The sequence below is a fragment of the Podarcis liolepis genome, assembly GCF_965112155.1.
Source record: "Podarcis liolepis genome assembly, chromosome: 3".
NCBI lineage: Eukaryota > Metazoa > Chordata > Lepidosauria > Squamata > Lacertidae > Podarcis > Podarcis liolepis.
This window is the reverse complement of record NC_139557.1, coordinates 81,268,776-81,296,217: the sequence shown is the minus strand read 5'-3', so window position 1 is coordinate 81,296,217 and position 27,442 is coordinate 81,268,776. Positions and strand designations below refer to the sequence as shown.

Here is a 27,442-nt window from a genome sequence, read left to right as displayed (position 1 = left end):
TACTTATATGTGTGGAGGGGTGATTTGAAGTGGGGAGTAGGCTGCGACTAAGGACAAGAGGGAGAGTTCTCCATTGCCTCTGCACTAGAGATCCTGAGCACTCTCACAGCTGTAATTTAAGAGACAAAGAAGGCTGAACCTTACACATGAAATGTAATGTGTGTTTTGAACCTGGCGGGCAAAGTTATCCAGGTTTGCAGCAGAACTTTTTCCTAGTTCTCTTGCATTGGAGAGATTGAACTCAATAGTTTATGAATTCAATGCCTGTTTTCTCCCACTGTGTTAAAAGTGCTACTCCCAAACCGAAATCAGGCAATTGCTACTATTTTCCCCGTCCACTCAGTCTACATTCTCAACATGAAGAATTAATTGTGTGTCAATGGTTCTAGTACTGAAAACTTTTCCATTCCATCTTATTCCTGCTTGATCTTATGTAAAACATGTGAAGAAAGCCTGGTCCCTGAAAAATCACATATATAATTGAAGAAGGGCTTTATGAATTTACCGCAATATTTAAATGTCTGCTTTTTGACAAAACATACTGTAGCATCACAGCACTACAAGATCTTTACATGTTTATAAGTGTTATAACAAATACAAAGAGGCAAAGGGAAAAAGCTAGATTCTGCTGTAAATTAAGAGAGGAATTGTTTCCATGAACATCTGGGATGAATGTAAGCAACCTCCTCACTGCTTAAACAAAGAGCAGGCACAAGGAGAAAGGAAGAGATCTGTTTTCATTTAGAACATTGTTCCTTCCTTGGAGTTGAGGTATTATATTAAATAATACAATTTTCTGTGTGTAGATGGGGATTGTAGTATAGAAGTTTTTTAAAAGAAATCTTTCTACATTGGATTTTAGAGGTACATCAATCTAAGAGATGAATCCATTCCAGAATATCTACTTTCTCCTAAACTATTAAGTCAGATGTTTGTGACATCTTCAAATCTTCCATCTTAGAACCCCAAGGCACAAAACAGGGTAAATTGATCTCTGGAATCATGGCAGAATTGTGACTTCTCATTTCCAACTAAAATAGAATTAAAATAATTTTGTGCTCTGATCTGTATAAGATACAAAACAGAGAGATATATTATGACTTCAGTGAAGAGGCTTGTGCTTGAAATTTGGATCTCTTCTATCAGTCCTCTTGCATGATCAGGCTATAGATCTGGTCTGCATGTTTTTGTTCCAGATCAGAAAAGCACTTCTCTTATCTTACTCATGAACAATATCACTAGGAAGCACACGTGAAATTAACACTTCTGTGTTCCCAAGTTCTGATTGTCCCATGGGCAATCTTGGAACAAATAAATCACCATACATTGTGATCAACACACAAGGTAGAGTTGCTTACAAGTTTGCAGCCCAACCAGCACTGCATGGAAGCTATTCCTATGAACTGGCACCTTCAGATAGGAGCTTTACACAGAAACTGATACGACTTTTACAAGCATGATATACTTTTTTAAGCCATTATGACTGCTGTGGGGATAGCTCCCATGTTCATACATGTTCAGTGTCTCCATTAAACCCAGGCCTGAATGCTCCAAGGATCCATCAGTGTTATGTTTGATTTGGCTGCTTGAATAACATGAAGGCTGCAAGAGGTACATTTTTGGACACAATTCTCACTAATCTCATGTGTTAAGATGAATTAAATATAAACGATCAAATACCATCAAAAAATTGAAAAAAGTTAAGGATTAAAAGCAAACACATTTAACAACATTACTTACTTACTTACTTACTTACTTACTTACTTACTTATCACTGATAACAAACTAGGAAACGCACAAAAGAAAAACTGTTTGCATTTACGAACCAAAAAGCAACAATGGCCATAGTGAAAGACAGAATTAAAATGCCTAAAATGAGACAAGGGCAAAGCAAAACAAGGAAATAATTAGAATAATCCAACAGAGATGAAAATCAAGGCACAAACTGGCAGCGCAGTGTCAACTAAAAGAAAGGAGGCATCTAAAAGATTAAGAAGCTGAAAGAAACAGACCTCAGCAATGGAAGAAATTAGGAGATGAAACAGAAAGGGAAGAATCAAAAAGCAAACCAAATGTCTAGCACAAGAAGATGAGGAAAGAAGGAAGTCCAGTAACAAGCAATGAAATGAGTGAGGGAGAGGCAGAGTGGAACAGGACGCGGGAGGGGAAAAATATAAAATACTATTTTTAACTAAGTTAAATTTAATTTGAGAAAATGAGTTAGATTAACTTGAACATTATAAGCCAAAAAAACAGGGTGGAATGGAATACCCTTTCCTCAAGCATTTTAGAAGCCTTTCAAAATGAGCTTTATATATAAGCAGATCACTAATCCAACTGTTTAACTATTATGTGAAACAGCAACTGTTCTCAGCCTATCTGAAAATCTGATACTTTCTGCCCTAGACACCTCTCAAACAAACTAGACTTAGACCACATGGAATGGCTTAATCCTATTGACTCAGGTGGGGTCATCTTATCAGTTAGCTCTTCTCACAGGTGAACAAAGCAAATTTTAGTGGAGGCCTTTGCCCCCAGATTCCCATCATTTATGTTGACTGAGCTTTGTCAATTCTGTTTTCGCCCATCCCCAAACAAACAAACACATGTGTGTGAAGTCTTGCATTGCAGCTATATAAACTAGCAATTTGGTGTTTCCCTTATAGCAGTAAGGTTACTCTGGAGCTGACAGCATGCTTTGCAGATGATAACCTAGACTGATAGATGCTCATAGTTTATTGCCTGCTAGAAAAAAAGTTGTTGAAAAACATATGTACATAAGCATTTTGGGGCACTCACTGCGGTTCACTCCACACCAAGTGGCTCTTAGCATGCTAGCCAAGATAAATATCTACTAGCCAAGACAAATATCTAACTGCTGCCCATGCCTCAACTCTTCCTCTCCACATCAAGTTGCTTATTTGTCACATTTATATCCTATATTTCCTCATAGGGCATCATAAATAGGGTTAGTTTTTTTTCCCCTACCCTTGGTGGGGAAGATTAAGCAGCATATAAATTACTTGGCACCAGTAGTGGCTCAAATGGGGGGCAGATTTTCAAAACTAATCTTCTGACACCAGAATTGCTGCTGCTCACACGGATCTAGGGTGGGTGTGGAAGGTGGCTATGAGATTTGGGGCTGCACAGCAACACCAGCAAGGGTGCCAGATTGGCTCTGCTAGCATGCCAGAGCAGCCACTACCTCATTAATGCTCCATCCCCAACTAGGTTATGTTAGGAGGACAACTCTGTGGTTGTGCCCAATTGCATGCAGGAGATAGTTTGGTGCATCTGATGAAGTGGACTGCAGTAGACTGTGCTGTAACAAATTTTTTAGTCTTAAAGGTGTCACAAGACTGCCATTTTTTACTCTGTCCAGCCACTTCTGAGCTTCGTTTAAATGGGAAATTGATTGCAGCTTCATAATTTCCAAAGCCCTTGTTCTACATGGTATGACTGTATACGGTTATCTTCTTGTCCTGTGGAAGGTGGGGTTGTAATCATGCCACTGGTCCTGCTATCTTCCATATATTAGCCCACACCCATTCATATATTTCTCTGAATGTGTGCCCAGTCACTACTGCCCATTCAGAGTACCATTCAGTCAAGTTGTTTCTACGCATGTAGCCATGATGTGCATCTTCTAATGTGGAAGGCTGAGGAAGTAGAAGGTGCGGGGCCTGTAATCACCACTGTGATTCCTCAAACATCCCCTCCCACTATCCAGTATAAGCAACTCTACCACTGTTCCCCCATCCTCTCCTCTTTCTCCTGCCCCCCCCCGCTTGCTATAAAAAAAAATGCTGCTGCTAATTTGATGGTGATGGTGGCAGTCTTTCTGTCTCCGACTCCTCTCTGCCTTACATGGAGGAATGACAGTCACTTTGAAGAGCCCCGCCAGGGTCACATGGGTGGCAGCAGTACCTGAATGGGTGAGCCAACTGGCAAGATCAGTGAGCCGGAGCTCAAGGCTGCTAATCTGCCACCCGCTACATCTGACACCTAAGGCAAATTTGCCCGATGGAAGCACCAGCCATCACTTAAATGTTTGTATAGGATTTTTGTCTTTCTCTTTTGTATTTCCAGTCAGTTCATTTTCACTGATTATGAAGATGAACAGTCAATAACATCAGTCTCTTGTCTCACTGAAATTTTATTGTTCCAGGAAGCAATGCCTTCTGGAGAACTATTTGACTGGATTTAGAGTCCAGTGATTTCCTTTACAAAATGAGCATCACAAGTCAATAGATACAAAGACTTATTATCCCATAAACTGTGGTATGTTGCAAAGCCAGCTATGTATTCAAACAGCATGGCCATTTTACCATTCCCTCAGCATACTGTGGTCTTGTTATAAAGCAAAACCATACTGGATAGACATATACCCTTGAGCCAAACTGAAAGCAACTAGACATATGTTAAATTTCTCAAAGTTACACAGAGGTTCCTTTACAGTTTCAAGTGGCCATCAGTGTTTATGTTTACCCACTAATTGCTGGGGGAAAGTTGCCTGAATGAATTGCTGTCTTAAGAAAACACTAGTTCTTTTAGCAGTCTTGTAACAGTACTCAGCCGACATGGCAGATCTTGGCTGGAATTTAGAAAAAGAAAGAAAGACTCTACAGCTGTGCTTTAACAACTGTCTTATTCAGTAATTTTCAAAATGGGAAAGGCATTATCAGATGAAAGAATTACAATTCAGATTTTACAGGTGTAAACTGTAAGGTTTAGTACTTTTTACATTGGACCCACATTAGCTTTTGAATCTGTGACTGCCTAGTGGTGGACAAAACGGCGACAACTCCAGATGTCTTTATCAATGCAGATACACAAAAGCATCAATATATTTTATATGGTCAACATATCAGCATATAAAACCATCTATGTATCATTTGCTTAATTTTTAGTATGCAAATATCAATGTGGTCAGAGGTGATTTGTATAATTAACTGAGCCATGAGTGTGCAAAGAATCAGATAAATGCTCTTAATTTTCATTTTTACAATCCTGAGAGGTAACATTTAACACCTAAGCTCCATGATTAGCAGGTGATTCGGGAGTCTTCAATTTTGCAGACAAGCATCTTCTATAGATGTATTTGTCGAATTGGGGAAATAGACTAGAATGTTGTTTATTGCATTACCCTATCAACCATACCAGCAGACTTGGGGAAATAATAATTAAAAAAACCCTCTCTAGTCACTTTAAAATTTGTCCTGTATAATCCAGAACTTGATGTTATTAGGACTAGTATGCCTAGCTTGACAAAACAAGGTTATTTATTCTACTCTCATACAAGTAGATCCTACTGATAATTGTGAAAAATTGAAATATGACATGGATACAGTCATAACAATTCCACCTATTATGTCTGCTGAAAACAGCACAGCCAGAAATGCAGAAATTGCTCCCAGCTGCTAGGCTGTGTTATCTCTTCCTGCATAGTCTAGTTTCTCCATGCAGATACTGGAACATGCATGGCTGAGGATAGGCTGTGGCCACTCGTGTACAAGAGAAAGTGACCATGTGGTAGAGTTTCAGTGCTTAATAAAAAACAGACTCATGTGAAATCGCCTGAAAACTTTTCAACATTCCTTTTAAATTTATTATCCTCCAGGAGCCTCTCATGAACAAGCACCCTCTTGTGTAGCATCCATTCATTTCAGCAGGTTGGCGACACTGGTAGGAAGGAATCACTTGGCTGGTATACTCAGCAATATACGCAGAGCATAAGTTCCCAGGGCATTGTACTCACCCTCCTGTCCACTTTGCAACTGAGAATCATCAGGCCAGGTGGGGCAACTAGGGCAAAATCATGAACCGCAGCCACTCCAGCATCTTTCAAAAGCAGGAGTGGTGTATTTTAATGCCCACACCCAAATAACATGTGAATTGATTGGTTGAAAGAATTCTGCTCTTGGTGGCTGGCAAATTGATCGTGAGAAGCTAATTATATTTCTGAGTATTATTCTAGATAAGTTGTTGTCACAATAATATCAAGGTTCTGCTTAAGCCCAGAGATGCTTATCAGTTAAAAGTAGGTGGGGCTGACCTGTTTTTCTGTATTCCTTCAGAATACAGAAGGGCCACATGTTGGTTGTGGGCGAGTTGTGCCACATGCCAGTTGTGGGTGAGGCCAAAGCCAGCAGGAATGGGACGGACAGAGCCAAAAGTGGGCATGGCCACCTCATTTTCCTTCTCTTTCTACTAACTTCTCTTTGTTTTTGACATCCCTCACTTCTCTTCTTCTATACCTAGCAGGCTGCCATGGAAAAACAGATCATTCTTGCCAGAGATATTGTAGAAGGCTTATGGAAGTTTGCCCAGGGCTGCATAATATTAGGCCAAGGGTTGCCTACCCCAGACTTAAAGGGAGGGAGCTGGGCTAGGGGGTGCATTGTGCCCTAAACATATTGAGGTATGCAGTGCTTTTTTCTGGGGGGAATGCAGGGGTACGCATACCCCTAAACATTTTGTGAATCTAAGTTTGGCCTCATTGAGGAGCAGTAGTTCGATATGGGTAGGAAAATGAGAGTACCCCTAAACAATTTTTTAAAGGAAAAAAAGCACGGAAGGTATGTTTTCAAGTATTCAATTCCAGGAAATCAATGGAATTACTCCAGTGTAAGCACTTAGCAGAATGAGTACAATGGCTTGACAGTCATTTCAATAATTTTAGGCTGAATACAAAGGGATAAGATTCAATATTCATTAAGTTCAGACATTTCCCTGCATGTTGTCCAACATTATGTCTCACATGCAAAATGCAAAATCTAAGCTTAAAAACCTGTAAACAATTTCAAGTTGCTTGTTGCCAATGCACATTGTCTCTGCTTGCCCTGAAGGATCAGAAGGCCTATTTGCATGACTTGGCTCACGCCTAAGTAAATATTGAAGCTAAAGCACTAACCAACACTTATGAAGCATTTTTCTTTTTTTAGTTAACATTACTTGATGGTGGGTTAACTGCAGTTATTGAGAGGTTTGATTCAATCTAGTCAAGAAAATTAGGAGACAATAGCTGTTTATTTCTCTATCCTTTCTCCAATAAAAGGATGAATTCCACAAAAGGCTTTAATGTACAACATAAGTCTCTAATTTTGTGTAATACAGTTTCCCTTTTTAAAAACTGCTGAATGCCCAATGCTATAATTAAAATTAAAGCCATATTCAACTGCTAGAGGGTCAGTTAAAAAAAAATCAAACCTACCATTTTTACTCTGAAAAGCCTGAAAACAGACATATTTTAGACTGACAAAAGGCACTCTGTCTGCTAGCTCTGAAATGGGCTTTAGAAATAACAGAGGAAGTGTTATACAGGAGTTGTTAATTTTCTCCCCCACACATTCCAATGGATTCCCCCCCCCCATCTTATTATGTCATGTATTGCAAATTTAAATGTAATTCATTAAGAGAGAGAGAAAGTGAGGGGGGTCCAAAAATTACCCCTATTTCTTAATGCAAGTTTGACAAGTCATCCCACAATTTTGCCATTGGATGTAGTTTTTTCAATGGAATACTGTTAGAATTTGCATTCTTTGGACAGCAAGAAACCAAAAGATTTGCCTAAGCCTTATTTAGCTAAACCATCTTGTCCCTCCTACTGTTCAATGTGCACATTCAGCCTCTTAGCAAAATACTGATAGATTTATTTATTTACGTATTTCTATGCCGCCATATCATAAAATATCATGGCGGTGTGCAGCTATAAAACATAAAACACAATTTTAAACAATAAAAATATACAATTAAAGTGTCCAGTTAATCAATGTTAACATCTGTGTATGCCTTGTTAGCATAAAAAGGCCTTCAAGAGACGTTTGAAAGTCAAAAGGATGCCTGCCAACTCTCTGCTGGAAGAGTGTTCCACACTATGGGACTGGTGGTACTAAATGCCCAACTTCTAGTGGAGCCCAGTTCAGCCTCCGTAACATGGGGAATAAATAGTGTAGTATCTTCATTGTATAGACTCATCTCTTACCCCAGCCTCCCTCATTTTAACTAACCCAAGACCAGCCAGCTCTGTACTTGACTAGCATCCATATAACCCTCAGTTGTAAACAACTGTCTGTGTGCTTCAGTGTTTGTTTGTTTGTTTGTTTGTTTGTTTGTTTGTTTGTTTGTTTGTTGATTCACTGTCTTTCAGATTCTTTGAAAGAGAATCTCAAGTCTCCTCACCAGATGCCAGAACGGTATGTTCAACAATGAATGGCAGCCCCGCATCTCCTCCCGTCTCCTTGGAAATGATTAGTAGATGTGACATCATTTCCTGCCCTGCAAACATCTTCCAGTTGGGTGGTATTCAACTGAGTGGACCCATTGACATTGTTGGATCTAACCTAAGTCATGTTCAGTGCTTTTTTCAGGGGGTACTCAAGGATAAGCAGTACCGGCACCCCTTTTTTGTTGTTAACACTACTCTGAGCATAACGTCATTGACTACCACCCATGAAGTATAGCAGGGCAAAGGCACTGGCAAATCTGGGCTGAGAATACTCATGCCATGAGTCTTTGGCATAAAGTTCCTGGCCAGGTGCTTCATGCAGCCAGTGGTCAGTTGTGCAGCAGCTGCAAGGTGGGCGGGCTGTATCCTGAAGGGTTATGGAGTCATGTACAAGTGAGCATCAGCACTGCTGATCAGATGTTTGGTGGCTGCAAGTAGGGAGACAGTTGTGCGGATACACCTCAAGCACCTGAACAGCGGTCAAGAATTATTTCCTTTCTTTCCTAGCAGCCATATTGGGGGGAGGATGAGAGAGGCCAGCTGTGATGGCAGCTCCCCCCACCAGACACTGCCAACACAGCTGGCCTCTTTCCTCCTACCAACCCTCATCTCACCCCAGTAAAGCTGCATCTCCTCACTGCAGGGGCTGTTCATGTGCTTAGCCTGCTGCCAGCACATTCGCATGTGAGCTAGTCTACTGTGTGGTCCCATTGGTGTTGGAGAGACACCATCACACTCCTACAGATCAATGTGACTTTTCAAGTTCTAGGAAAACTCATAAACAAACACAAGTGTTGTTTTTTTAATCTCTCACTATCATTTTAAATGGGTGCAGGGTAATGGAAAGAAGCAAAATTGCATGTTGCTCTAGATCCAGCAAATCATGCAAGAAGAATTATCAACAAAAGAAGAATGGAGGATGAAATTGATGGACTATGCAGAACTGGATAAATTAACAGGAAGGATTCAAAACCTGCGGCACCAGAGATTCTTAGAAGACTGGAGTAAATATACAAACTACTGGAAAAGTACCGTATTTTTTGCACCATAACACTCACTTTTTTCCTCCTAGAAAGTAAGGGGAAATGTCTGTGCGTGTTATGGAGCGAATGCCTGCGGGGGGGGGGGATCTGCTGCAGTTGTGAGCAGAGGATCCATGGTTCCCCTTCCTTCCCTCCTCCGTGGTTACAAAGCATGGATCCACATGGATCCTCAGGATTTTTGCATTGGGCTACTCCAAACTCACTGTCAGATCACATGTCTGTGGCCACAGCATGAACCACAAAAATCATATATCCACTATTTTGTTTAGAATATTTTTTTTCTTGTTTTCCTCCTCTAAAAACTATGTGCGTGTTATGGTCTGGTGCGTGTTATAGAGCGAAAAATACGGTAATTGTAATGAACAGATTACATTGGTAGGATTGCAAGAAGTTTTGTAAGGATGTTTATTTGAAATATTGCAAGAAAGACTGTGAGGAGAATTATTAGTTAATGATAATTAAGAGTAATAGAGAAATTAAAAAATGCAGAATAAGTGATAAAGAACGGAAAATCATCATAGGTGTTGACGGAAGTCTAAAAATATTGTATAAGATAAGAAGTTATGTTATATGATTGTTGGAAATGTATGTTAAAAAAACTAATAAAAATGTATATTAAAAAATCCAACAAATCATTCCACTTAAAACTTCGTCATGGAGCAATGAACATATCAGCCAATCCTTTTATCAGTCTTTGAAGTGTTAGCCTTAGACCTGGATGCCCACAGTCCCTGGCACATCAGAGCTGCAGAGAACAAGCAAACTTTCCATCTTACCTGGCAAAAAAGGAAGCTGCCACTGAGGTGCCTGTTGACGTGTCACTGGCAACACAGGTGCTTTGGGAAGCAGGTAAGTTGTACAGGGAGGGTTTATCGGCATTGTAGCGGTTCAGCGCAGCTTCAGTCAATCCCTCTCGGCCAGTCTCGGTCATCAACTGGGAAATCTGAAGGAGGAAAAAAGGTACAGGCTCATTGGGTGCTATTTCACCTGACCACTACATATTTTGGAAGGCAGGGAGAAGAGTATCGCATTCAGCACACTTCTGTGACCTTTTAAATGCATTTACTGGCTCTGCAATCCAGTTCTGTGGCCCTTTGTCTAAGACTTTACCTCATTTCCATTAAAAGTAATGAGATAAAATCGCCCCCTGACATTCTAAGTTTCCTTTATGGCTCTGGAGTTCCTTCTGTTTGGAGGAGAAAGTGTAAACCATTATCCTTGCTTCATTTGAGCACAGTGGGGAACTCGGAGGCATTAGTCAAAGCCTACTTATTAAAGGAAATCTGTACAAACATTCGCCGGTGTGGCAAGGTAGCCGTGCATAATGCAAGTCAAAATGGGTGTTTGAGAACCAGAGGTACCAAGCATCTCCATGTATTCCAAGCATTTAAGAGATGTGACTCTGACTCAAGCAAGACGTTAATGTGTATTTTTCATATTACTGCCTGCAATTTCTTACGGGATAAAAAAAAATCAAAAGTAATTGAATCTAAAAAAAACAACCCATACAGTCCTGTAAAATGCTAATTAACATAAATCTTTCTCATACATGTCAAATGGCATTGTCAGCATCTGTCCCATTTGCACCTCTTTCTCCCCAGCACCGCCCCCAATTTCCCCCCTCAAAACCAAAATTGCCTGCAATTTCTATTTATGCTGTGTAAAAAGTGACTGGCTCTTCATACCAGAATGCAAGGTTAAAAAATTTAAAAGCACTTCCCGTACTTGGCCAGGTCTATGGTAGCATTTATTTCCTGGTTGGTTTGTTATGTAGTTGTGCACCAGATGCTTAATAGACAATATATTTTCTTACAAGGCCAGGTGTTACCCATTTGATGAACCTCATGTGCCTGTTTAGTAAAAGGTTTGGCATCCTCTCACTGATTCAGGCAATCTGACATCCTGAATATCTTAAACCTGACAGGTGACCAGAGCCCTGGCAAAGCAGGCTAGTATATAAGAAGTATATTCTCATCTATATGCCAAAATACTTTCTGTTTCTTATCAGGTCCACTTTTTTGGGGGGGGAGGCACTCTTATTATCGGCACCCTCCTTTTACAGCTACTACTATGACCTACTTGTACCTTCATCCTACACTTACTTAGTTACTTACTATTTATTGAAGTGATATACCACCCACCATCCAATGATCACAAGGTGGTTTACAGTACAGGTAGCCCCCGTTTATGTGCATTCAATATGTGCAGAACCATGTATACATGTATTGCACTGTATACCTGGAAGTGACCTGGAAATGTCATAAAGAGGTCACTGAAATGTCACTAAAAGGGCAGAACCGGAGTGGGGAAGGGGTGTTTCAGGCTTTTGCAATGGGTTTCAATTATAAGTGATTTCACCAATGTGCACACTGCCTCAGAATGTAACCCCCCATATATGGGGGGGGGGGGGCTGCCTGTATATATTTACATAGAAAACAGTTGCCTTGCTTTCCGTGGATTGCATTTCCAAGTAAATCTGCTTTGAACCTCAAACCAACTGTACACTGAACACGCATTTCTGTCCTGATTCCCAGTACTTTTGTGTTGTTGTTTTAGACCAGTGGTGTAGTGGTCCAGGCTCATGGGGTTTCAAAGACCTATTACTATTGCTGCAGCAATCAGTCCACAGTGGGAACTGCAGTGGTACCTCGGGTTACATACGCTTCAGGTTACGGACTCCGCTAACCCAGAAATAGTACCTCGGGTTAAGAACTTTGCTTCAGGATGAGAACAGAAATTGGGCTCCAGCAGCGCGGCAGCAGCAGCAGGAGGCCCCATTAGCTAAAGTGGTGCTTCAGGCTAAGAACAGTTTCAGGTTAAGAACGGACCTCCGGAGCGAATTAAGTACTTAACCCGAGGTACCACTGTACTAAACAGAATGAAAAAATATTTCCTTCTCTGAGGATGGGAAAGAGGTTACTAGGACTGATTGGCCATGGTACTTATCCTGCATTCTTCCTCTCATCTAATTCAACTGAGGTCACCGTTAAAAAATGAATCTGTTCACACAAAAGATCAAGAACTGACATATCTTCCCATTGAACAATGGAACAGATAAGTCAAGCTGCAAACAAGCTGACTTATCACTATTGCAAGCTGAAGTGCCGCATGACATACTCTCAACAGCAATTCCCACAGATGAGCTAAGCAATATTACTCAGCTTTTATTGGGATTCCACAAAGAAGGATTAAAATTAGGAACTATTTAGCCACAAGTGTGGACTTTGCTATTTGGCCTTGTGCAGCACACAGAAACAAGCTTTATCCACAGTGAGACAGATGCATGTCAGGTTGACTTAAGTGACATTTCTGGATGCCACAGGAAATAAGGGTTGTGTGTGTGTGTGTGTGTGTGTGTGTGCTTAATATGAGTAAATAGAGAACCGGGCACTGGATTGCAAATTTTCCCCAGAAGGAATAGTCCATAATTTCTGCAAATTAGCTTGAAAACATTATATACTTCAGTCTAAACCAAAAGAAAAATATGCCCATATTCTCCTCTCACTCTGTGGAAAATAGAATAGCAAAATACACACGCACAGACTTTTCATAAAAGAGTTGCTCACTCTTCTGATATCGTTCTGAAAGCATGCTGCAGTTCAAAAAGGAAATCAGACAAATAGTTTCTCTATTCCCTCACCCATGTGTTCCGCCAGCAAGCTCATTCTTTGTGTGCAAAGATTTAGAATAGGTTAATGGGATAAGTTTTGAGTGGGGCCTTTGTTAATGTATTGGCAGCACATCACTGCCTAGATCAGCAACAATAGACAAAACATAACAGAATGCAATTCTTTCATGCTGTATAATAATAATAACAAACACTTCTAAGTGCATGTGGACAACACATATGTTCTTCCCAAATTCACATTCCTTGTTCTGTCTTGTGTGAAGTATAAAAACCACACACCCTTTCTCCACCTATTGCCTTCCAGCTTGACAATAGCAGTCATTGAACATTGGTTTCTTTTAAGATCCTGTGGGATGACTGGGTACAGTGAATTTTTTTGACGCAGGCAGACACTGCTAAACAGATCTACCAAAAATAAATAAATAGTCGCTGGGGTTTTTATAATATAATTTGATGACAGGTATCATTAGTAAGCAGCAATGTATTAACAACAGGTCACAACCACGGTGGCAAAATAAGTAATATGTGAAACAAGAAATCTCAATGCTTTTTTGAGAATAACTTTGCATTATTTGTTCCCAGCATTTGGCTCAACTTGACCCCCGTCATATCCTACCTCTCTTGACATAAAATAGGTGCCTCTGTCCCTCATCTGAAGCAGTTTGACCTTGCAGTAACAGAGGCTTCGAACAGTCACCATCACAGCACCCCCAAGTGGCTACATTTAAGTACTTGGTACTTTGGAAAGCTTTCTTGGGATATACCACCCAGTCATGTTTTTGAGATTTTTCTCTACAACAGTGAGGTCTAGAAACTTTATTTGAAATAATTAAAGCTGCTATTTACGGGGTTATAGCTAACAACTTGAATATAATCTTTTCCCCATTGGTTGTTCCATTATTCTATTTATATTCCACCTTTCCTCCAAGGTGTTCAGAACAGCAAACATAGTTCTATCCCTCCCCACCTTATCTTCATAACATAGTGAGAGGTGGTGACCAGTCTAAGGTCACCCAGTGAGCTTCATGGCTGAGTAGGGATTTGAATCCTGGTCTTCCAACAGTGTAAACACTATACCATACTGGCTCTCTAAGTAATGGTACAGTGCTTTTTCCTTGTGTTCAGAGCACTTAATATGCTGTAAACCTTACAATCATCCTATAAGGTAGGCCAGTATTATCAGCATACTACTGGTGGAGACTGACAGTAGTTTGCCTAAGGTAAGATAGTTCATGGCTTAGCTATATTTGAAATAGAATCTTTAAGCTTATTATTATTATTTATGTTTTTATCGTGGCCAGTCTGCCAATGGAGCCCAGGGCAATAAAAATATATATAAATAAACAATAAAAAGTATTTTAAACATTTAAAAACAATTTAAACCCATCTAAAACCATTTCAAAACCTATATTGTCAGCTATCTTTCAACATGTATGAGTTAATGCAACATTCAGAAGCACAATTATCTTCTTTGTTAATTTTTAAAATATAATTTAAAGTAATTATTTTGTGGCTCTTCCAGCTGGAAATGCTGGTCCCCCATCTTATAACTTTAAGATGGTGGTGAAGGATACATTAGCTATCCCGGATTGCAACCATTTCCCATGTGTTTCCATCTCTAAAAACGAGTTAGCTGATTTTGCAAAAAGAAAACAAAATACCAAAAAGCCTGTTATGACAAATTGTTTGTGGTTTTTTTAATCCTAGTATTAGGATCACATTTAATTGCTGAGCACTACAGTACATGCCTCCTATTTCATAATGGATGAAAAGTTCATTTCCATGGATGAAAAACATTTGGGATGTAATGGTTAGTCTGATCAGTTTCAGCAGCTCATCAATGAATAGAAGCGATAAGGAAATTGTTCTATCATTGTGTATAACTCAACAGGAGCCTGTACTGAAAATTCTCAGATGCAACTGATAGTGTACAGTGGTGCCTCGCAAGACGAAAAGAATCCGTTCTGTGATTCTCTTCGTCTAGCGGTTTTTTCGTCTTGCGAAGCAAGCCCATTGACGGATTAGCAGATTAGCGCTATTAGCAGCTTTTAGCGGCTTATCTGCTGATCGGATCAGCTGATAAGCGGCTTAGTGGCTTAGAAAAAGGGGGGGAAAGGGGAAAAAACAGCAGGAACTCACAAGACGCTGTCGTCTTGCGAAGCAAACCCATAGGAAATTCGTTTTGCGAAGCACCTCCAAAACGGAAAACTCTTTCGTCTAGCGAGTTTTCCGTCTTGCGAGGCATTCGTCTTGCGGGGCACCACTGTATTCAGAAACAGATGCCTTCCCAGCCACTAAAAGATATTAATTGTTTTCCAAGAAAGTGATAATAGAAAACTCTCACAGAAATGAACATCTAACTTTATTGACCAAGCCCTACTATCTTCCAGAATAAACTAGTAGCTTCATCAAATATTAAAATCTAGGGGGAAATATCTTAATGTGTTTTTTAAACACACACACACACACACACACACACACACACACACACACACACACACTTCTAATGGAAGACATACAGTACTGAAATGCATCTCAACAGTGAGGCTATGCTGTCAGCAGCTAAATCCAAGGCTAATGCTGGTATAATGTACTTGCAATTCTGTGCACACACCATAGCAAAGAAAAGAGCAAAGAAGTAGCAATAGAGACAAGAGAGAATGTGGCAATGCCAGCAGCCACTCGCATGGTATCCCTGGCAACTCTACTACCACATACCAATTGCAATGTTTTGCACCAATGATGTCTAGCCACAAACTGGGAAGCACCAACGGCAGAAACAGCATAAGAACATCACCCCACACAGTGCTCTGGTGGAGGGAGCAACTTTGCAGCCTGAGGGCCACATTCTCCCATGGGCAACCTTCTGGGGTGGGTGTCACTTACAAGTGGTGGGTGTGGAAGAGGAATGTGTGGCTAAGAACATGGTACTGTCCAAAGAAGACAAGCAAGAAGTATGTTCACACTTCGAGGATGAATTCTGTTGATGTAAAATCAGTGGAGGGGAGCCTGTGAGGGGTGTGGCCTAGTAAACCTGGCCTGGACAGATGGAGAGGGCTGGAAGATCTTGATTGGCACCTGTGCCTGAGGTTCTCCACCCTAAAGAGAAAGAAGAAGAAGAGTTTGGATTTGATATCCCGCCTTTCACTCCCCTTCAGGAGTCTCAAAGCGGCTAACATTCTCCTTTCCCTTCCTCCCCCACAACAAACACTCTGTGAGGTGAGTGGGGCTGAGAGACTTCAGAGAAGTGTGACTAGCCCAAGGTCACCCAGCAGCTGCATGTGGAGGAGCGGAGACGCGAACCCGGTTCCCCAGATTACAAGTCTACCGCTCTTAACCACTACACCACACTGGCTCTAAAGTACACATATAATCTTTTCACACACACACACAAAATATTAGTGAGCTCTCAGGTAGAAACCACAGCAATGCTGCTGACAGAGGCATCCCATGGCCCAGCAGTCAAGAGATACGCATGGAGATGATAGTGGTTTCTCAGAAGTGTTTTTGAGTCCTGCTGGGATGTCAATGACCACATGCACATACTAATGATAGTGAATGCAATGCACATATATTGGCGTCAAACGGAGGGGAACAAGCCAACTTTTTGCAAGGGAAAGGGAAGGTGTCCACATGGATAAGGAAGAATGAAAGATGCAATGGGATACAGGAGATGCTGGTCTGAGTCCCACCAGAGGAGATGTGAATGTGGTCTCTACGAGCAAATGCATACCTTTGATGGTGGTGGGGGATCCTTACAGGAACAAGAATTTTGAATAGAAAGGGTAGGGATGGGAAGAACAAACACATAGCCATAAGACCAGATAGAAAAAAGATCCACAAGGGGGCTTTTGTGTCTCTTAGAGCCATGCCCCTGTTACACCCTCTTTTTCCTTCCCTTTCTCCTCACAGACCCAGCCATATGGAAGAGGACTAAAGAGGATTCACACGGAGCCACAGGTCAGTACAAATTTAGGAAATGAGAGATCTTAGGTTTGATCCCTGGCATAGAAAATTGTTGGGGAAGGTCGGTTTCCAGGTGGAAAAATCAAAATTAGAAACCGAACTGTTAGAACCCAATACTAAGAATCTATCTAGAATGTACAACTTGTTGTTGAAATGGAACACACAGGATGAAACAGTTAAATCGGCTATGATTAAGTGGGCTCAGGATGTTGGACATAACATTATGTCAGCTGACTGGGAATGGTTATGGAACACCGGTATAAAATTTACGGCATGTAATGCCTTAAAGGAAAACATTATGAAAATGGTATACAGGTGGTACATGACCCCAGTCAAGCTAGCAAAAATCTATCACTTGCCCGATAACAAATGTTGGAAGTGCAAAGAGACTGAAGGTACCTTTTATCACCTTTGGTGGACATGCCCGAAGATTAAGGCCTTCTGGGAAACGATCTATAATGAAATGAAAAAGGTACTTAAATGTACCTTCCCTAAAAAACCAGAGGCCTTTCTCTTGGGCATTGTCGGCCAACTGGTGACAAAGAAAGATAGAGCCTTTTTCATGTATGCCACAACAGCAGCAAGAATACTCATCGCAAAGTATTGGAAGACACAAGATTTACCCACTGTGGAAGAATGGCAGATGAAAGTGATGGACTATATGACACTGGCCGAGATGACAGGCAGAATCCGTGACCAACGAAAAGAGACGGTGGAAGAAGAGTGGAAAAAATTTAAAAGTTATCTTAAGGACTACTATAAACTTAATGAATGCTAAAATGTTGTGGTTTTCAGAAGCAAAAGGGTACAGGGATACAAGGTTAGACTATAAAAGAGGACTAAGATGATAAAGATTGGAAAGTAACAATTGGAAGTTGCTAGTTGAATTTTGGACATTGGGATGCAGAGAGGGGGGGTATGGGGAAGTCCAAGAAAAGAGGTTTATGAAAATATGTTGGAAACTATACGTGTATGTTTGTCATTTTTAGTGTTTGTCTGTTTTTCTTAAAAATTTTGTAAAACCAATAAAAATTTTATAAAAAAAAAAAGAAAATTGTTGGGGAAGGCGCACACCCACACACCTGACAGTATAGTCAATCCGTGTGACTGCAACATGAAATCAGTAACCTCCCTCAGAACTGAGTGTGATGAGCTGCATGCCTGAGTGACTCTGTCCATGTGATGGGAAGCAAAGGAGAGAAGGAGAACTTTGTTGCAAAATTTAAAGCGCACCAACCGAATCCGTTGGTCTCAGATTTACATGCAAATTGGAATGCTGCTATCATTCTGATTACACCCTTCTTTGAATTTTGTGGTGTAGTTTCAGTTTTTAAAAATGCACACTTTAGGGAGAAATAGGCTGAAAAGTATCGTTCTCTCCTCGGCATAGCAGGTTGATTTCAAATGTTATGTTGCCCACCTAGCGACTGAAACTATCACCTCACACCTGCGTATTTGACATAAAGCCACCTCAGGAAAGCATTTCAGATTATTGCCTTTCATCAGCTCAAGCAGATGCCCTCAAATGGGAGCCAAGTTGAACTATCCTAGGAAATTACTTGTTTCTCCTCACTATGCGTTTTGACATGAAGCTACTATTTTCACAGAAGTTTTGGACTAAACCAATGTTTTTGGAAAACTGAGTTGTAAGATCAGTTATTAAACCCATATTTTTGTTAACGTTTTTGCTGTTTTGTAACTGTTTTTAGCTCTTATATGTTGTACATCATCTTGTCCCATGTGGAAGGCAATTAAAAAACAACAGCAGCAACATGTGTGAGCTCCCCTTATTCTCCATTCAATCCAGAGATTGCATACCTCTGCATGGAGATATGCCAGTCCTAGCTTCATACAAGCACATGAAGTGCAAGTGAGGTGCCCACCCTCCTACTTTCCCTTCCAGAAGGCTGTGTAATGTCACAGGGGATGCGAAAGCCTGAAAACAATATAGTTTTCTCTTAGAAATTATATCACGCCTAGGTCTGGCTAGTACATCTTGCAAAATCCATGTGCACCACTTGGAATAAAGATGAGCAAATAAATGATAATAGTTTCTTTTGAACCTCCCATTCTTCAAAATAATTCAGTAAGAAAAACCTTTTCTCTCCACTTACTTTGCACCCCACTCCAGAAATAACTAAATCTTTAATGCACACAGGTTTCTTCTAATGGTTAGCTACCTCACAGAAGACAAGCAGAATTTGATCAATGTAAGCGGGTGGATTAAACACTCGTGATTTATTCGTTCCCACCATCTTCAGACTGTTACTCACATGGCCATAAAAGTATTTCAACTTCTCCTGTAGCTAGGGATGGAGAGGAAATTCAATTCAGTACACATTTAAAGGAGAACCTATCATATTTGGTTTTTCAGAAACAATATGCAAACCAAAACACAGCTATCATTTGAAATACACACGTATCTGAATTTTGCAATGCAGTTCTCCAACCAATGTTTTCACAAATGAATATATTAGGGCAGTGTTTCCCAACCTTTTTTGGGCAAAGGCACACTTGTTTGATGAAAAAAATCTCGAGGCACACCACCATTACAGCCCCGTGATGTCAGCGCGCAGCGCCACGCCGGGAGGGACGCACGAAAGTCTAAGTTTCAATTTTTTCCCCTCCCCCTTGCCGGGGAACCTCCAAGCTTTGGGGGTGGGGGGGAGGAGGCAGCAAAGCGAGGCAAGAAGGAGAGCGCGGCTTGGCTGGGTGAGCTTTGGCAGGGGCAGGGAATGAGAGCCGCGAGGCGGGCGCTGCGGACGGAGGCGCTGCCCGCCGAGCTCGCAGGCAGCCAGGCAGGCAGACGGCGAGAGCCCCGCGCTGGGTGGCCTCTCCTCGCCGCCGCCGCCCCGCCTCTCGCCGCCCAACTCGCCCGCCTCCCTCCAGGCAACATCTCGCGGCACACCAGGCAACATCTCGCGGCACACTAGTGTGCCGCGCAACAGTGGTTGAAAAACACTGTATTAGGGGGGAGTGTGCACAAAAACAAATATACATTGGCAAAAGTAACATACAAAAATGCATTCTGTTAGGGAAAGCAGAATTTGCAATTTGCAGAATTTGGCATTTGCAAAAAAAATGCTGTATTATTCAAAACTGCATTTAAAATATTCACTGAAATTTTCATGCTGCAGTTGGCTGCAAAATGTGGAGAACCCGAATGATTATTCCATCCTTACCTGTCACACAAGTATTTTCCATTTGCAATTGGTTTGGTGAGTTGTACAACCCACAGAGGAACAACCCAGACTAATAGTCCAGGTTATTAATGTGAAGGTGCAAGCGGTCCTATAGGGGAGCAGGAATGCAGGGGACACAAAGCTGTGGTCCTTCTTCTCACATATGTGTACATTTTATTAAATTGGAGAACTGCATCCCAAAAATTCAGAGAAGTGCAAATTTCCTAGAATAGCTGTGTTTCAGTTCACATATTTGCTTGAGAAGTGTAAATTAGGTAGGCTCACTTAAAAATCAACCAGATTCCCCCTTTCCCTATTCTATTTAGATAGATTGTGTGAAAAAGCCTCCAGTTGTTATCATTTTGAGGCTGCTTTCCTGGGCTCAGACTCCCCCCCCCCCCCCCGCCTTCCCTCACAAGCAGAGGTTCAAATTGGACAGGAATTGGATGAATTATTTTCTAACACCTTTTGAAAGAAGAACACTGTGGGGCTTCAGCAGCATGCCTTAATAATAAAATAGCTCTGACTCTGCAGAGTTTTAACCTAGACTCTATAAACAAATTGCTTTTCATCAGTTCTATAAATGCAATTTCTTCATTCTCACAATTACCTATTTAAGATGTATAGCTATAGAAATTACATTTTTGTAAAGAAACTATGATTTCCTAACACATAAGCACTCTAAACACTCTGAATAGGGCTAGCATCTACACTTGAGGGAAGAATCAGGTTTGTACCTGATGGCTATGTTCTGGCCTCCTATTCATTGATCTGCTGTGTGAAGAGAGTTACACATTTACACACCGTATACAGGTTGGCTCTGTATACAGTGGTACCTCTGGTTATATACTTAATTCGTTCCGGAGGTCCGTTCTTAACCTGAAACTGTTCTTAACCTGAAGCACCACTTTAGCTAATGGGGCCTTCCGCTGCCGCCGCGTCACTGCCACATGATTTCTGTTCTCATCCTGAAGCAAAGTTCTTAACCCGAGGTACTATTTCTGGGTTAGCGGAGTCTGTAACCTGAAGCGTATGTAACCTGAATTATTATTATTATTATTATTATTATTATTATTATTTATTTGTACCCCACCCATCTGGCTGGGTTTCCCCAGCCACTCTGGGCGGCTTCCACAAAGACCAACCTGAAGTGTATGTAACCCGAAGTACCACTGTACATGGCCCTTTATTTTGCACCAAGTTAATCAACATGTAGGGGTCAAATACAAGGCTTGCTACTGCATATCAAATCCCTCTCCACAGCTCGTTCTGTCCCTGCTCAGAATATCTGATGTAGCCAACGGCTTTGTGTCTGCCAGATCAATAAGGATTCCATACTTTCAAACGCACTGATTAAATTTTTTGCCTTTGTTGTCTCGGTGACTTTCTTGTGCTTTTATTAAAAGTCTATTGGATTTTCGGAAGAATAGTAAGTAAGCAAAATGTCAGTACACAAATAGTACCAGTGACACCTTCTTTAAGTAAGCATATCCCATGAACCCTTAATCCCTTGTCCCTCTGCTCCAGAATTCAATAAAATAAATAACAAGAATTTAAAGCAGAAATAACTTTCCCTGGAAGTGATGAACAATACAGACGTGTGAGTTTTTTCTAATCAGGACACCATATGCTCTTTAATGGTGATGATGATCATGCTAAGAGCTGAAATGATGCAGAATGTGCATGAGTTGCAATGCTCAAACCATGAACAAAATATAATTCTTTTAGAGTTGTACGCAGTTGCTTTTAAACCGTCTTGATGAGGGGTTCCTGTTTGTTTGATCCTCTAATGAGGGTAGCTAACCTGTGGCCCTCCGGATGTTGTCAGCTGCCATCAGCCCTAGCCAGTCAGAGGTGATGGGAGTTGTAGTTCATCAATCTCTGGAGGGCCAAAGGTAAGCCACCACTGCTCTCTAACATTTCTCAGTTGTCCTCATTATGCAGTCAGCAACACTAGACCTGCTATCTAGCATGGGGGTGCTAAGAGGGCAAACATATGATCATTACTGTTTGCCGAATAGAATGATAGATATTGGAAAGTGGAAAGTTTCTTCAGACCCTGATAGGTGGGCATGGACAATCTTAGTCTAAATCAAGGGTGTGAATCAGTATGAGTCTTTCCACAATTGTGGAGCTGCTCTCCCCTAGAGATGTAAAGCTGTTTCACACATTACATGTCAGTAAACCCACTGACTACACTCAGCTGACAACTTCAGTTATCCCTTGTTCCTCAAAAACTGTACCTGTATGATACACATATTTGCAAACATTAGCTTACTGCATTTATGCTTTCTATTTTTAGATGTACACTTCTACGGTTTAATTATACACCCCCAAAAGTTGATTGCTATTATCATATGCCTAACATTACCATAGCTTGACAAACTTTCCAAAGCTTTTCTTTTTTATTTTTTACTTAGTAATCAAGGCTGGATATGGAGAAAATATTTGTCACTGTTTTTATATTGCTCTGTTTTATTGGGGGTTTTTTTAGTTATTAAGTTGTTCATTATTTTGAGCTTCCAGAAAAGCAAGTCAGTGCAATTTTTACATGCATTGTATATTTAAAAAATAAATTCATGATTAACTGTTTTAAATGCCCTCTAATGGACCTTCATTTGGGGATATGGCAGATTTGAAAAGCAAACCATTAAATAAGATATACGGTACTTACAGCTTACAGCTTCTCTATCACCTTCACCACCACCCTTCTCTTTAGAGGCAGAAATTCTGAACCACCACTGATGCTGTTCGATATGAAATGCCTTCAGAACAGTCACACTGACTTGCACAACTTTTGTCTAAAGTATTTTAATATATAATTAGGTATTTCACTTATCTGCACGCAAGCTGTCAGCTAGTAGCGTCAGGGCATTGTAAGAAGTTGAGATCTTACTGTAACTGCTGCCACATCACAAGAAGCAATCTGTAAGCCATTGACCTTTCGCTTCCCTGCTGACAGGAATGGCACCAGGAGCTACCCAAGTGTGTCAATGTGTAGCCTCTTCTTAAATGGCACGACTGAGCCAGGGAACAGCTTCCTTCTAATCTCCAGTAAGATGGTAAGCAATATAAAGAACTAGCATCTCTTCATACAGGCAACATTTTAAACTGCATCATTAGTCTTTATTTAAAAGATATATGACAAACTTCTGCCACAGCGAGAGTGGCAGGAAGAAAATTGCTGTTCTCTGAGTTCAAAACAGCCTTGTGAAAAGACAGCAGCTTAATGCAGAAAACAGTGAAGGTCTATTCCCTAATTTTTTTTCTGTATTAACTCCAATGAGCAGAAAAGAGCTCCCTCTTCACCTTTCCCAGAGCTGGATATTCATCATATCTTACACACAAAAATGAAGTCATTAGGCACATATTGCTTTCCTGAGGAAAACTGCCAAGTTTCAGGTACCTGCTCAGTTTTAATTAGTACTTTTGGCTGCAATCCTAAATGCACTTACAAGGGAGTAAGCCCCATTAGAAATCATTGGATTTACTTCTGAGTAAACATGCACAGGATTGTTATTCCACACGTGTTCCCTCTCCCTCCACCAGATGTTGCTCTGCAGGTCAGCAAACTTAGTTTTCCCTTCTACTAACATTTCTAATGCCAAAGGCACTTAGTTAATGTCTCAAATCCACTTAAACCTCAGGGTACTTTTGTTATGTTTCCCCTCATTAAGACCAACGGACAGGATAATTCCCCTCCCGGCCAAAAAATGATGTCTACAAGCAATATATTCCTGGAAGTGCAGACAAAAGAAACGTGAACAATTGGGGGTGTCAGAATCCCAGTTATACATATATTGTGTCTTTACGTACCATATGACTCAGAATGCAGGACTTCTTTTCTCTTTTTTTATAGTGGAGGAGATCACTATTACCATTGGGGCTTCTGTGGAGCAAACCTCCGGACAGTGAACCCCAAGAAAGCAGAAGGAGTGGGATACCCAATATGCCCCAAATGGAGGCACTCTGAATCTCAATGTCCTACAATTACCACTGAGTCATCTAGAATGGAGATGACACTGAGCCTGAAGAAAAGCTCAATCCCAATGGCACAAAGCTCACTTGGCAGCACAAGGAATCCCATAGAATCATAGAGTCATCTAGTCCAACCCCATGTATGAGTCCTACTTATTACAAGGAATTATAACCCTAAGTATAGTCAGGATTAGAACCCCACGATTATACCAGAGTGGGGAAGTCAGGGTGTGCATTTACATCCTTATTTGCTGCCTGGAAAACTGATGCAATAACCTCCATATACCCGCTCCTAGTCTAGCTACTTTCTGGACAGCTTGTATACTGTTCAACACTAGGCCTACTGACTGCTGACACTGTTGGACAGCTCCAATGTGATGCCTGAAAGGCCAGAATGGGTCACAGTATCTTCAATCTGGCCCACAGCTTTCACAAATTTCCCAGAAACCAAACCTTTATGTGTCTCATAGGGGGCAGGTAATTTCATGATCTAACTGGTAGCTGTCACTGCTTGCAGCAGTAGAAGGTTTTCTTTTTTTTTTTTTTATAATAGTTTTTTTATTTGCTTTTTTCCAGGGTAAAAATACAACATCATTGACACTACAAAAGCAGTTTTTACAGAAAAGAAAAAGGATTATAAAAAGAAAAAAGAAAGAAAAAAAAAGAGAAAGAAAAAAGATTCACTTTTTCAAATCAATTTTCATAATCAACCAGACTTCCCCACATCCCCCATCCCCTGCTTTCTTTACAATAAAATAAACAGCAAATTAATACCTTATTTCAGTTGTTTTTGTGTTTTCATTTAGTTATATTATCCATAATTTATACATTTCTAAATCTTAAACTTAAATTCTCTCATTTACCAATTTCAATACTGAGGCATATTTTTCCAAAGTACTTAGCAAACTGTCAACATTCATATAACTTATAGTGTTTTTGTAAATAGTCCTTAAATTTTTTCCAGTCCTCTTCCACTGCCTCTTCTCCCAGATCTCGAATTCTGCCTGTCATTTCAGCTAATTCCATGTAGTCGATCAGCTGCGAATGCCATTCTTCCAGCGTGGGTAACTCCTGTGCCTTCCAGTATTTGGCTATAAGGATTCTTGCTGCTGTGGTTGCATATAAAAAGAAAGTTCTATCTTTCTTTGGCACTCTCTGGCCCACAATGCCCAGGAGGAAGGCCTCTGGTTTCTTGTGAAAGGTGTATTTCAACACCTTTTTCAATTCGTTATAAATCATTTCCCAAAAAGCCTTCACCCTCGGGCATGTCCACCAGAGGTGAAAGAAAGTTCCTTCAACCTCCTTACATTTCCAACATTTATTGTCAGACAGATGATATATCTTTGCAAGTTTGACTGGGGTTATGTACCACCTGTATACCATTTTCATAATGTTTTCCTTTAAGGCACTACATGCCGTAAATTTCATACTGGTGGTCCACAACCTTTCCCAGTCTTCAGACATAATGTTGTACCCTATGTCCTGTGCCCATTTTATCATTGCTGATTTGACTATCTCATCTTGGGTATTCCACTTAAGCAGCAGATTATACATTCTTGAAAGCACTTTCGTCTTAGGTTCAAGTAATTCTGTTTCTAGTTTTGATTTTTCCACCTGGAAACCAATTCTTTTATCTTTTTTAAAAGTCTCTAAGATTTGGGCATAGTGAAACCAGTCTCGCACCTTTCCTTTCAATTTTTCAAAACTCTGCAACCTCCAGTTATCACCATCTCTTTCAATTATCTCACAATATTTCAACCAGCCACTCTCCATGTTACGTAGTTTTATAGCCTTAGCCTCAACCGGTGATAACCACCTCGGGGTCTTACTTTCAAATAAGTCCTTGTATTTAGTCCAGACAATAAGTAGAGCTTTCCTGACAATATGGTTTTTAAACAGTTTATGAGACTTTGCCTTGTCATACCAAAGATATGCGTGCCACCCAAAAGCATTACTAAACCCTTCCAGATCTAGGACATCAGTGTTTTCTAACAGGAACCAATCTTTCATCCAGCAGAGAGACGCAGCTTCATAATACAGTCTTAAATCCGGCAGGGCAAACCCCCCTCTTTCTTTTGCATCTGTTAAAATCTTAAATTTTATTCGGGGCTTTTTGCCCTGCCAGACAAACTTCGTAATGTCTCTCTGCCACTTTCCAAAACATTCCACCCTGTCCACAATCTGAAGGGTTTGAAACAAAAACAGCATTCTTGGCAAAACATTCATTTTAACTGCAGCAATTCTTCCTGACAAGGTAAGTTTCAATCTTGACCAAATTTCCAAATCCTTTTTAATTTCTGACCAGCATTTTTCATAATTATCCTTAAACAAATTCAGATTTCTCCCAGTCAAGTTAACCCCCAGGTATTTCACTTTTGTAACCACATTTAATTCTGTTTCCTTCTGAAACCCATCTATTTCTGACGATGTCAGGTTTTTTGCTAAAACCTTAGTTTTTTGGACTTCCGGAGGCGGCGCGCTCAGCAATGGCGGTCCTCTTCAGCTGCTGAAGAGGGGCTCCGCGGAAAAGGGTCGTGCGCTGCGGCACAGCGACGACCCATCCAGATAAACCACGGGTAGAGTGAGCTCGTGGCCGTGGGGTTCGGCGGGCACCAGAAGCGACCTCGGATACGCAGAAGAGACCCCGTAAGGGGTATCGGAACATGGAGGGGGTAGCGGTGCTGTGAATCCATCGCTCTTTCCGCGGAAGCGAAGCCGCGCGGCTGCTGCTGACTAGCGCTGACCTTTCTTCCTTCAACAATTGGATCGAAACAACTTACTCGTGAGTAAGAAATTTAAAGCTTTAAATCAGAATTAAATTGGTGAAATCCGGCTGAAAGCGGGAGACGTTAAAAAGGAAGTCAGTCTCCCGGCTCTGCCTAAAGTATCAAGCAAAGACTCTTTTAAAGCGGAAGCATTGAAAGGAGTTCAAAAGAAATTGGAATTTACTTGGCAAACCTGATTTAGACTGCTTTGACTTTAAAAGAAGTTATAACAGCTTCGTATCTGAACTAAAACTGTGGTCTCTCCTCTTCCCTTTCTGTGGATTACAAAGTTTCGAAACCCAGCTCCCGACCTGCCTGGATATAAGTTGTATCGGACTGCGGTAACTGTATATAAATTACAAAACTAGATCGGGCTATTTTGTATCTGGAAAAGAAAAGGGAACTGTTGCATGCACCTTCGCTAAGAACTATTTCTCTCTGCAGTTAAAATTGAATGCAAGATCCCCCTGTTTTGGATGCTGTTTGATCCTTATTTTTTCTCTTTCTCCTCCTTTGTGGGAATTTAATGGCGGAATCTTTCTATTCCTCTCCTCCAAGTTTGCTTTTGGGAGCTCCCTCTACTGGATTATAGAACTAACAGTCTCAGAACTGCCGATTTCCCTTTCTCTTTGTTTTTTTTTTCTGGATGTTTA

The 27,442-nt window shown here is 40.8% G+C and overlaps 1 protein-coding gene across 5 annotated transcripts in view; it reads right to left on the bottom strand.

Moving 5' to 3' along the window:
• KIF26B (kinesin family member 26B) overlaps window positions 1–27,442 on the bottom strand; it is a 296,108-nt gene that overhangs the window by 148,482 nt on the left and 120,184 nt on the right. For all 5 annotated transcript variants that reach the window (XR_014524480.1, XM_083496725.1, XM_083496726.1 and 2 more), the window contains one exon: window positions 10,047–10,213. Coding sequence is in view for 4 of the 5 variants with exons in the window: in XM_083496725.1 (XP_083352851.1) it covers window positions 10,047–10,213 (167 nt within the window). In the remaining variant the exon portion in view is untranslated. The remainder of the gene's footprint in view (window positions 1–10,046; window positions 10,214–27,442) is intronic.